The 13119-nt window shown below is 44.0% G+C and overlaps 1 protein-coding gene across 1 annotated transcript in view; it reads left to right on the forward strand.

Annotated features, from left to right (window-relative positions):
- TMEM244 (transmembrane protein 244) overlaps nt 1–13119 on the forward strand; it is a 49662-nt gene that overhangs the window by 22953 nt on the left and 13590 nt on the right. The window contains exons 2-3 of the mRNA XM_063443144.1: nt 745–830; nt 12621–12694. Of these exons, the coding sequence (XP_063299214.1) occupies nt 745–830; nt 12621–12694 (160 nt within the window). The remainder of the gene's footprint in view (nt 1–744; nt 831–12620; nt 12695–13119) is intronic.

Raw genomic sequence — 13119 nt, forward strand, 5'->3', positions numbered from 1 at the left:
TTGTGTTTCATTTCACAAAAATAACCATATTTCACTGTTTAATAAATAAAATAGAAAATGTGTTTTAGAATATTTTTTAGAGTAATTTACAATACTGCTATCCCAGATTCCTACATCTATTTAAAGTGCAGAGTACCCTAAGCAATGAAGTACAAAGAAACGGTTTCAAAACCTTTACACATGCACAAACTGATCGTTAAGCATATATTACTTGAAATGGGCACAAAATTAAGCATTAATATCTTCTTGATTTGTGTCCATTTGGGAAATGTCAAGAAGTAAAAAATAAAGCCATAATGAAACCATCACATATGGAATCTTTGTCTTAACTGTTGCCATGTTGAAAAGCATTGAAAGGAAATGTTAAAATTCATTAGCAATACAGAACACCAAATTATCCAAATGTATTGAATTCTTGTGAGTTTCTTACTGTAGACCACAGTTCTCTTTCTTGGGGTTATCCTTCGGAGTCCACTGTGTGAGACCATTAGACTGTTCGTACTTCTTTTCAACTTGCATTAGTGTGTTGCTATTTGAGCAATGAGTTTTACTTTTGTTCCATTTATTTTCACATATTTTTGCTTTTCTATTGCTATCTCTCACTCTTGTTTCTTTCTCTGTTCCTTTTCACTTCCCCTTGTCTAAGCTTGCTGATTATATATGTAGTTTTTTTTGCTGTTCCGTACAGTGTGCAGTTCTGCCTCCAATAATACATATGACGTTTTTAATTATTTTCTCCAACAGGTTGTCTTCCAGAATCTTTTCCTTTGTGTAGCAGTGTTTTACACAGTATACTATCTAGTCTACGTGATATGCTTCATAGCTATACGGTCAGTATAACATTACTCTCTCTCTCTCTCTCTCTCTCTCTCTCTCTCTCTCTCGTCATGGGAGAAAGAAAGTAAACCCTCTTTTCCTTAGCAGGTCCTAAAATTGGGTAAATACAACCTCAAATGATCAAAACCACATGACATATTACACCATGTCATGATTTATTTAACTAAAATAAAGCCAAACTGGAGAAGCCATGTTTGAAAAACTAAGTACATCTTATAATTCAATAGCTTGTAGAACCACCATTAGCAGCATTAACTTAAAGTAATGGTTAATGGTTTTCTGTATGACTTCATCAATCTTTCACATCATTGTGGAGGAATTTTATAACGTTGCCTAAGTTCAGTTTGCTGGCTTTTTTTATGCACAGATCTCTTAAGCTTCCGCCACAGCATTTCAATCAGGTTGAGGTCTGGACTTTGATTGGGCCATTGCAACATCTTGATTCTTTTCTTTTTCAGCCATTCTGTTATAATTTTGCTGGTGTGCTTGGGGTCATTGTCCTGTTGCATGACCCAATTTCAGCCAAGCTTTAGCTGTTGGACAGATGGCCTCACATTTGACTCTGAAATACTATGGTATACAGAGAAGTTTATGATTGACTCAATGACTACAAAGGTTTCAGTTCCTGTGGCTGCAAACCAAGCCCAAATCATCCCTCATCTACCACCATGCTTGACAGTTGGTATTAGGTGTTTGTGCTGAAATGCTGTGCTTGTTTTAGCATATCTTTCTTTACTTAGCTCCGAAGTGGCAAAGAAAAAACATATAGAAACAAACAACCTGGCAGATAAAAGACTTAATTTGGGCTTCTTGGGTGAGCCCCACTGCTAATTTGATTTCTGTGTGTAATCCTGATTGTGTGCTGCTCAATGAGGCCTGACTTAAAAGCCTTCTAATTCTGGGTGAGCCCCAGTTTTTTAGTCACTAATACCGTTTAGGCCCTGCATTACTGGTTAATACCCAACTATATTAATACATTTAACTTGTTGAATTGTACACTTGTCTTTTGCTTGCCTCATGGGCACGTGGTATGTCTTACTGTGCCTGCTTCAATACACAGCAAGCCTTCTGCTGGACCTGTAACTTTGGGTGAGCCCCATGTTGCTGACTGGTTGATTATGGAGGATTCACAGAACCCTCCCGTGTTTTTTTAAGCCATAATTAGCACAGCTGTGGCTGTAACAGTGGAGAAAGCACTGTCCAAGGTGTTTACTGAGGGATTTGAAGCCACAAAAATTAACTCTGGTGCTACACAGACACAATATAGGGCTGACTCGAATGGCTCTGATTCCTCTACCCAGTCAAACGTCATTGGAAAGGTGAGAGCACTTGGCTGAAACAATCTAAGGTTAAGGCGCAAACCAAAGGTAGTGGTCATATCTTTGCGGAGGATCAGGACCTACCCCACTTACTTTCAGTGCTGGACGAATGGCAGACTGACGCGACCAGATCTGAAGATAACTCTTGTGGTTCTGTCTCAAAGTCAGAATCTGACATTGTACAGAAAACCTTTCTGCATGAACCCCAGATGGCCAAACACAAAAAAGGCACAAAAGCTATTCTCCAAACCAATGCAGAGGTTATTCTGGATTCTACTGGCAAGAGGATTTTTTACCCGCGCCACTCAATATATGTCATCCCCACTCAGGGGATTGAATGCCTCCTGCTCACCTGACAAAATTCATGCATTTGTGATTGTGTAAACCCTTGAAAGGTGAGAATTTTATGAAGCGCTCAAGAAGCATGTCATTGTGAAGAAGATCTTTTGAGGTAACGCTGTTAGGTGTTTTTTTTTGCAGGCAATTTTAAGAATTAGATGTTTCCTTGGATATGTGGGTACTGCAATCCATTCAGGGATACATGATCAAATTTGATGACGTCTCTCTACAGACTCATCCTCCATTCGATTCTTGTTGGCCGATTCCCATCTCGACTTGGAACTTCAGAAAATTGAGACACAAGGGTGCCATCCTACTTGCCGTAGGTGGCAGAGGTTTTTTCAGGGCTATTTTCCTGGTACAGAAGAGAACTGGAGACCTCTGCCTGGGGAAAATCTTCTAGATCTCAACGCTTACATCACGTACCATCACTTGAAGTTGGAGGGCCTACACCTAATGAAATATCTTCTACAGGACGGTGACTGGTTTAGGTGTGTAAACCTGAAGAAAGTGTACCTCTATGTTCCCGTTCATCCTTCCATTGCCAATTCCTCCGGTTTTGATACCTTGGGACAGGGCCGGACTGGGAAAAAAATTAGGCCCGGGCATTTTTCAATCAGAGCGGCCCCCTAAGAAGGGGGCAGGGCCAGAGAGGGTGTGTTTTGTCATCACTAATGACAAGCACGCTCCCTCTCAAAGTGAGCATGTTAGTTCAATGCGCAGAGCCCGCTGAAGAGCTCTGGCATTAGAAAAAAGCCCTGAATTTGTTCTGCGCAGTGCAAGCAAATTTAATTTAAAACATGCTTGCGCTGTTTGCTTTTAAATTGTCTCTGGTTTCTCCACAAGTGGGATACCAGAGGACAAAAGGGCCAATAAAGTGCATGGTGCATATGTTTGGAGCCTGCTTGTGGGATTGCGTGTGTGTAGAGTGTGGTGTGGTATTGTGTAAATAGGTCAATTTCATTTGTGTTTGTGGTGTAATATGCAAGGCTAGGGGGCATAGTGTTATAGGGGATGTAGCGAGTGTGTGCATACAGGCTGTAGTGTGTGTGTATAGGTGACGTAGTGTGTGTAGGGGTTGTAGAGAGGGTGTGTTTAGAGAATGTTGTATGTGTTTGCTGACAAGGAATGTAGTGTGTGTATAGGAGATTGTGTGTGTGTGTGTGTGTAGAGGATTAAGAGTGCATATAGGGTAAGGGATCTAGCGTTTATCTAGAGCGTAATGTATGTAGTGGTGCAGTGTGAGGGGTGCTGTAGTGTGTGTGTGTGTGTGTGTGTGTGTATATATATATGTGTATATATTTATATTTGGACGTATTGTATGTGTGAGGGGCGCAGTGTGTGTGTGTGTATGTATGTAAGAGGGGAGCTGTGTGTGAGGGTGTTTTTTTCTGCCGTCACATTCTAGGTTTCTAATTTTCTTCGTTAACTCACTGAGGGTTATTTTATATATTATATAAAAATATATATATATATATATATATATATATATATATTATATATAAAAAAAAATATATATATATATATATATGTGTGTGTGTGTGCTGTATATGTGTGGGAGTGTGCTGCGAGGATGCTGTCTGTATGAGGGTGCTGTGTGTGAGTGAGGGTGCTGTGTGTGTCTGAGTGCTGTGTGTCTGGGGGTGCGCTGTGTGTGCCTGGGGGTGCTGTGTGTGCCTGGGAGTGCTGTGTGTGTCTGGGAGTGCTGTGTGTGTCTGGGAGTGCTGTGTGTGTCTGGGTGCTGTGTGTTTCTGGGTGCTGTGTGTGTCTGGGGGTGCGGTGTGTGTCTGAGAGTGCTGTGTGTGTCTGAGAGTGCTGTGTGTTTCTGGGTGCTGTGTGTTTCTGGGTGCTGTGTATTTCTGGGTGCTGTGTGTGTCTGGGGGTGCGGTGTGTGTGTGTCTGGGGGTGCTGTGTGTGTCTGGGGGTGCTGTGTGTGTCTGGGGGTGCTGTATGTGTCTGGGAGTGCTGTGTGTGTCTGGGAGTGCTGTGTGTGTGTGTCTGGGAGTGCTGTGTGTGTGTCTGGGAGTGCTGTGTGTGTCTGGGGGGGCTGTGTGTGTGTCTGGGGGGCTGTGTGTGTCTGGGGGGGCTGTGTGTGTGCCTGGGGGGGCTGTGTGTGTGCCTGGGGGGGCTGTGTGTGTCTGGGGGGCTGTTAGTGTGAGTGTATTTTGTATTTAAATTTTAATATTTTTCTTATTAATAATAATAAAAAAAAGTTATATTAATTACCCTCCCCCCCCTCCTTCTTACCTTTAGGGGGGGTGCCTGATCCCTGGTGGTCCTAGTGGAGGTGGGGCAGATTGCTTAATATCCCCCCTCCCTTCTTACATCAGGCCTGGGAGGGGGGATCCTTACTGCAGCTTCTTTCCCTGGTGGTCCTAGTGGTGAGAGTGAACTCTAGCCTGGAGGCTAGAGTTCACTCTCGCGAGATCTGAGCGTTGCCGCGGTAACCGCGGCAACGCTCAGACCTCACGAGAGGACCCGGCGAAGCTGCTGGCTAGAGCTCCGCCGGTGTTCTCTCCTGCCTCCCTCCTTCCCTCTCTTGCTGGCAGCCGCATCTCAGTGTCTCTGGGCCGGTGAGGGAGATCTTTGATCTCCCTACCGGCCCATGGAGAGACACAGCGGGGCCGGCGCTCGGGTAGCGCTGGCCCTGCAGGGGCTGGCAGGGGAGATCCTGTGATCTCCCCTGCCGGCCTCGGCCCCACGGCCATCGCGGCCCACCGGGCATTTGCCCGGTATGCCCGATGGCCAGTCCGGGCCTGCCTTGGGATATGCCTTGGCAGTTAAATTGCCTTTTGGCCTCAACTCAGAGCCTTAGCTCACAAAGCTTCTGAATCAAGTAGTCACCCATCTTCGGGCGACCACAGGATTCATTGTTTAACATATTTGGATGACATCTTACTTTTATGTTAGAAGAAGTTGTGGCTACAATGACAAAATCCCTTTACTGTGGATCTTCTGGAGTCTCTTGGAAACGTAGTGAATTGATCCAAGTCAGCATTGGTTCCTTTCCAGACAGTTCAATTCGTAGGATTTGAGAATGATTCAACATCTTTCATTCAATAACTACCTACCTCGTATAGATATACAAGCCACACTTATGGAATAAAATAATAGCTGTATTGTCCAAGTAATGTCCACTTAAAAGAATAGTTAATAGTCAGTCTGTTTGTGAGGGAGGTCCATCTGTGTGTGGGAGGCTCAGTCTGTGTGTGTGGGGGTCAGTCTGTGTATTTATGTGCATGGATCAGTCTGTGTGTGTATGGGTTAGTCTGTTTGTGTGGGGGGATCAGTCTGTGTGTGGGGGTGGTGGTTCAGCCTGTGTGTCGGGTGGTCAGTTTGTGTGTATGGTTCAGTCTTTGTGGGGTGGGTTAGTCTGTGTGTGTGGGGGACTCAGCTGGTGTGTGTATGGGTCAGTCTGTGTGTGTGTGTGTGTGTGTGTATGGGTCAGTCTGTGGGGGGGTCAGTCTGTGTGTGTGTTCAGCACCTACACTGCTGTCTGTGTGTGTGTGTGTGTATGGGTCAGTCTGTGTGTGTTTATGGGTCAGTATGTGTGTTTATGGGTCAGTATGTGTGTATATGGGTCAGTCTGTATGTGGGAGGTCAGTCTGTGTGTGTGTGGGGGGGGGGTCAGTCTGTTTGTGAAGGAGGTCCGTCTGTGTGTGGGAGGCTCAGTCTGTGTGTGTAGGGGTCAGTCTGTGTATGTATGTGTATGGGTCAGTCTGTGTGTGTATGGGTCAGTCTGTGTATGTATATGTATGGGTCAGTATGTGTGGGGGGTCAGTCTGTTTGTGTATGGATCATTCTGTGTGTGGGGGGTCAGTATGTGTGTGTGTATGGGTCAGTTTGTGTGTGGGGGGGTCAGTCTGTGTGTGTGTATGGGTCAGTCCGTGTGTTTGTGGGGATCAGTCTGTGTGTGGGGGTTCAGTATGTGTATATGGTTCAGTATTTGTGGGGTGGGTTAATCTGTGTGTATGGGTCAGTCTGTATGTTCAGCACCAAGACGCGCATCAGGTTCTTTTTTTGCTCTTCACTTGTTTTATGCACTTGAGCACAATGCACACCACTGGTGTAGTTATTTATTTATTTACTTTCATGATTACGCTTCTGTCTTGGTAGCACAGAGGGGAGGGCAGTATTGTACTTTGGAGACAGACATTATAATTGAACACCCATGAAGGTGTTTCTCAGGAGAAGTAGGGATTAGATTTAGGGGTCTAGTCGAGAGGAGCTGTGGAAGAGTTTATTTCATTTGGATGCAGGGATATCTACACCCAGTTATTTGGCTTCTTCAGACGTCCATATAGTTGTTGGTCCTTTTCATTGTCTCATTGCTAGCCTATCAATTCTACCCCTACTAGCCCTTCTCCAAATCTCTGCATATTTTCTAATTTGACCCACTAATCTGACCTGTCCTTCCCCACTGCTCCTATTGAAGGTCTTGATTGTACATAGTTCACTGTTTAGCGAATTTTCCCTCCTTCGCTATCTTGTCCCTTTACCTTTGTAGTTATAACTACATACTGGACAGTTCATGCTACAGCATCTTTATAGAGACTTCCAAGCAAAGGCATTTAATAGGAATTGATATCCTTGTACATAGAGACTACCCCTCTCCCCAGCATTTATATTTTTGTATCCAAATGTATCTTTATTTTGATTTGAATACAGTTTTATTTCCCATTTGATACTTTTTGGAACAATATAACCGGATGACTGGTATTTTTACCCTACCAAGTTTAGAAGCTGTATTAGTCAGTAGGCATGTGCATGGGGAAAAATGTCGGTTCGGTTCAGCATGCCGAAATTCTGAATTTTCGCAATCCGGCAATTCGGCAATTCAACACTTCGGAACTTCGGAACTTCGGCATTTCAGCACTTCGGAACTTCGCCAACTTTGACACTTCGGAATTTCGGGACTTCGGCACTTCTATTGCAGCCGCTTATAGATAACTCCCTAATTCCCATGGTATTAGGGAGTTATCTACCAAAAGGCTGAAAGACCTAAATTGGTCTTTCAGACGAATTTACAAATACTAAGTAAAAATGACTTAGTATTAGTAAATGTTATACCGCAAGTAGGGGCATGTCTAGTAAACAGTGAGCAGCCTGTGCCTGCTCACTGTTTAAAAAAATAAATAAAATACCCCCCCAGCTGGTGGAGGCCCTTAAGTAAAATGATGGGGGGGGACCTATTGTCCTCCCCCTGGCACCCACCCCTGAGTGGTGGGTGGGGGCCCTAAATACTAATAAAGCGGGGGACCTAATGTCCTTCCCCCTGGCCCCCACCCCTGAGCGGTGTGTGGGGGCCCTAAATTGGTATAAGGGGGACCTAATGTCCTCCCCCGTGGCCCCCACCCCTGAGCAGAAGGTGGGGGCCCTAAATACTAATAAGGGGGGGGACCTAATGTCCTCCCCCCTGGCCTCCACCCCTGAGTGGCGGGTGGGGGCCCTAAATTGGAATAAGGGGGGGACCTAATGTCCTCCCCCCTGGCCCCCACCCCTGAGCGGCGGGTGGGGGCCCTAAATACAAATAAGGGGGGACCTAATGTCCTCCCCCCTGACCCCCACTCCTGAGCGGCGGGGGGGCCCTAAATACTAATAAGGGGGACCTGATGTCCTCCCCCCTGAGCATCGGGTGGGGGCCCTAAATACCAATAGGGGGGGACATATTGTCCTCCCCTGGCCCCCACTCCTGAGCGGCGGGTGGGGGCCCTAAAAAAAATGTCCCGTCCCCCCCCAGGTGACTAGGGGTCCCCAAACCTTTAACTAAGAACCTGTAAAAAATAAATAATAAAATAATAAATAACTTACCATTCGATGTTTTCTTTCTTCTAAAATCTTCTTCTTTCAGCACCAAAAAAGGCCAAATAAAAAAACATTACATTAGGTCCCCCCCTTTTTAGTATTTAGGGCCCCCACCCACCACTCAGGGGTGGGGGCCAGGGGGGAGGACATTAGGCCCCCCCTTATTTTACTGTAGGGCCCCCACCCACCGCTTAGGGGTGGGGGCCAGGGGGGTGGACATTAGGTCCCCCCTTATTAGTATTTAGGGCCCCCACCCACCACTCAGGGGTGGAGGCCAGGGGGAGGACATTAGGTCCCCCCACTTTATTATAATTTAGGGTCCCCACCCGCCGCTCAGGGGTGGGGACGGGGGGGGGGCGCAATAGGTTACTTTTTTTTTTTTAACAGTGAGCAGCCACAGGCGGTATAGCGAGTAGGGGCATAATTTACTAATACTAAGTAATCTTTACTTAGTATTGGTAAATTTGGCTGAAAGACCAATTTAGGTCTTTCAGCCTTTTAATAGATAGCTCTCTAATACCGTGGGAATTAGGGAGTTATCTACTTATTCATTCCTGTCATTACACTGACTGGCCAAGTAACTCACATTTTATATGAATGTATGTTACTTGATTGTTGTAAGTGTTGCAAATGCTTACAGCTGAATCCTGGCTATGTTTGTATACTTTTTATTTAAAATTGTTTACAATGTAACATTCTTCTTCTTTCACTGGGTAAGTATATTAGTATTTAGGCAATACTGTGTTTTGGAACTTCGGCACTTTGACACTTCGGCACTTCGGCAATTCGACACTTTGACACTTTGACACTTCGGAAATTCGGTAATTTTGGAACTTCGGGACCTCGGCAATTCGGACATTCGGAAGTACCCGAATGTCCGAATTGCCCGAAATTTGTCCGAATTCATATTCGGACCGAAACTAATTGCACGTGTCTATTAGTCAGCCAAGCACTACACTATTGTGATACCCTATTACCAGTTAGGAATCCCCCAATTTTAATAGGATTCTTTCTCTATTTTTTATTTTCCTAAATACACACCCACTTCATGTGGCAAAACTAGCCACTTCTTGTGTAAAAACTAAGTTGGTTCGTCTATTTTGACTTCACGAACGATATGTCCATGTTTTGTTCGTGAAGTCAAAATAGACGAACCAACTACCGAATGAGAAACCACACAGTTTAGTCGTGTGTCTCTAATTAAAATTTGGCAACATGTTGAAACCACAAGATCATAAGGGTCGCATGGGTGGTCGCCGTTCATATGAATGAACATGTGGTGGCGGCCATCTTAGCACACAAACGCCCAGCGGTGGACTTCCATCTCGTTCATATACTTCCGTTCGGCCAAACAGAGCGGCATTCAACTAAATGCAACCACCGACCACCAGACACACGACTACCCAGTTGAATGAATATATACATTCATCTGTTTTACTTATTGGAACCCCCAAAAGAAGACCAGTCAAAGCCTCCAACTGCCTGGAACTAATTTGGGACTTCACCTCGTGGCTGACTGGTCCAAAACTTCACTCGAATGGCTTTTCTATTCTCTTGAATGGATCTGAGCGGTAATTCGACAGATTGAGCACTCAGATCCCAGCTATTCAGTGAAGTGTATCTCATGGAGTTCTGATAAATATTAGAGAGTTATGATGTTTTTAAAATATTGTTTAATGTTCTGTACTGGGAGATGATTTAATTAAAGAAGGGCTCTTACGCAATTACCGTATATACTCGAGTATAAGCCGACCCGAATATAAGCCGAGGCCCCTAATTTTACCCCAAAAAACTGGGAAAACTTATTGACTCGAGTATAAGACTAGGGTGGGAAATGCAGCGGCTACTGGTAAATTTCTAAATAAAATTAGATCCTAAAAAAATATATTAATTGAATATTTATTTACAGTGTGTGTATAATGAATGCAGTGTGTGTGTATAATGAATGCAGTGTGTGTGTATAATGAATGCAGTGTGTGTATGAATGCAGCGTGTGCATATGAATGCAGCGTGTGCGTATGAGTGCAGCGTGTGCGTATGAGTGCAGCGTGTGCATATGAGTGCAGCGTGTGCGTATGAGTGCAGTGTGTGTAGTAGTGCAGTGTGTGTGTGTGTATGAATGCAGTGTGTGTGTATGAATGCACTGTGTGTGTATGAATGCAGTGTGTGTGTATGAGTGCAGTGTGTGTATGAGTGCAGCGTGTGCGTATGAGTGCAGCGTGTGCGTATGAGTGCAGCGTGTGTGTATGAGTGCAGTGTGTGTAGTAGTGCAGTGTGTGTATGAATGCAGTGTGTGTATGAGTGCAGTGTGTGTATGAGTGCAGTGTGTGTATGAATGCAGTGTGTGTATGAGTGCAGTGTGTATGAATGCAGTGTGTATGAGTGCAGTGTGTATGAGTGCAGTGTGTGTATGAGTGCAGTGTGTGTATGAGTGCAGTGTGTATGAGTGCAGTGTGTATGAGTGCAGTGTGTATGAGTGCAGTGTGTATGAGTGCAGTGTGTATGAGTGCAGTGTGTGTATGAGTGCAGTATGTATGAATGCAGTGTGTATGAGTGCAGTGTGTATGAATGCAGTGTGTATGAATGCAGTGTGTATGAATGCAGTGGGTGTATGAGTGCAGTGTGTATGAGTGCAGTGTGTATGAGTGCAGTGTGTATGAGTGCAGTGTGTATGAGTGCAGTGTGTATGAATGCAGTGTGTGTATGAGTGCAGTGTGTGTATGAGTGCAGTGTGTATGAGTGCAGTGTGTGTATGAGTGCAGTGTGTATGAGTGCAGTGTGTGTATGAGTGCAGTGTGTATGAGTGCAGTGTGTATGAGTGCAGTGTGTATGAGTGCAGTGTGTATGAATGCAGTGTGTATGAATGCAGTGTGTATGAATGCAGTGTGTGTATGAGTGCAGTGTGTATGAATGCAGTGTGTATGAGTGCAGTGTGTATGAATGCAGTGTGTGTATGAGTGCAGTGTGTATGAGTGCAGTGTGTATGAGTGCAGTGTGTATGAGTGCAGTGTGTGTATGAATGCAGTGTGTGTATGAATGCAGTGTGTGTATTAATGCAGTGTGTGTATGAATGCAGTGTGTGTGTGTGTGTGTGTGTGTGTGTGTGTGTGTGTTGAAGAGCCTTGGTGGGGGGTGGGCAATTTTATTATTTTTTTTAAAAAAAATTAATTGTTTTTATTTATTATTTCTTATTATTTAATGTAATTAACTTTTTTATTTTATTATTATTCATTTTTTTTTCGTCCCCCCTCCCTGCTTGATTCATGGCAGGGAGGGGGGCTCCTTCCCTGGTGGTCCAGCATTGGCAGTTCAGTGGGGGGAGAAGGGGGCTGTCAGAGCTGTACTTACCTTTCCTGCAGCTCCTGTCAGCTCTCTTCTCCTCCTCTGCGCCGTCCGTGCAGCTCTTCTGTCAGCTCCCAGTGTAAATCTCGCGAGAGCCGCGGCTCTCGCGAGATTTACACTGGGAGCTGACCGAAGTGCTGAACGGACGGCGCAGAGGAGAAGGGAGCTGACAGGAGCTGCAGGAAAGGTAAGTACAGCTCTGCCAGCCCCAGTCTGTATTATGGCAATGCAAATTGCCATAATACAGACTATTGACTCGAGTATAAGCCGAGTTGGGGTTTTTCAGCACAAAAAATGTGCTGAAAAACTCGGCTTATACTCGAGTATATACGGTACCTTCCCCTCACAGAAAAGGATTATGGGAAATGTAACTTTGTTCCCAGTCTTCCACAAGGTCCACCAGGGAAAAACCCCTGGAATGTCATTCAACCTAATCTGTTTCTTCTGTGTTTTCTCTGCTGTGTCTCTGTTTGTCCCTTTAAGAAAGTAAAGCTGCTTAGGTTCATCTTACCTGATATACACAATAATTATTTTGGTTGTTTTTTTTGTTTCTATATGTATTTTTCTTTGCTGCTACGGAGCCAAGGAAAGAAAAATATACAAAATACTTGTCTCCTGTCATTATTAAAATCAAGATTTTTAGTACAAAGTTAACATAATCTTCAATTTTAGGCCAAAATAGCTGCATTGGAAAAAGGCTCCAATGTAGATATTGTTTCCAACATTTTTTGCCCTAATTTATGAAATTTGGTTTTACATTAACCATAAATCACTATTTACTGAATAAATCCCCTTGTGTTTACTTTAGGCTTGAAATGAACATCTTATCATTGTGACATGCAAAATGCCAGGAATAATTTGAATGTTCCAAGAAGCAAATGTTCTGAGCAGTAACCTTAGATTGTACATAGCATATAAAGTGGCTCTTTACAAAATGTTTCGTTTGTTTTTCTATCATTTTTTGTTTTTCTTTTTCAGGTTTGATAGCTTTGATGAATTGGGACCATTTGACTTCAAAACAAACCCTTCTTGGTTAAACAAAAAGTATCTAGGTACAGTTTTAATATTTTATGTTTATGATTGAGTCATTTATCATTTAAAGCCTACAGCAATACAAGTGAAACGCTTCAATGCAATGCATCACATACACTATACAAGCACTTCAACTTGGAAGATCAGCTTCCCAAGTAAACACAATTGGAATATCATGATTAGTGGGAACCACAAATTTCCCACAAGTACCAATATACAAAAGAGCATAGGCTACAAAGGATGATTACTTTTACAAAGTTTAATATGGAGTTAAGAAACTTCAAGAAATATAATGTTCAACCATAAGGCCTTTGTTATGTGTCATACATGACCAAGATCTCATGGTTGACACACAGAGCCGAGTTAAGGTTTCTCAGGGCCCTATGCAGAACCTAGATCCTAGAGCCCTGGGCTCTCTTCTGTGAGTGTTGTGTGAGACTTGGTA

This window comes from Pelobates fuscus, chromosome 2, assembly GCF_036172605.1.
Source record: "Pelobates fuscus isolate aPelFus1 chromosome 2, aPelFus1.pri, whole genome shotgun sequence".
In the NCBI taxonomy this organism is placed as follows: domain Eukaryota; kingdom Metazoa; phylum Chordata; class Amphibia; order Anura; family Pelobatidae; genus Pelobates; species Pelobates fuscus.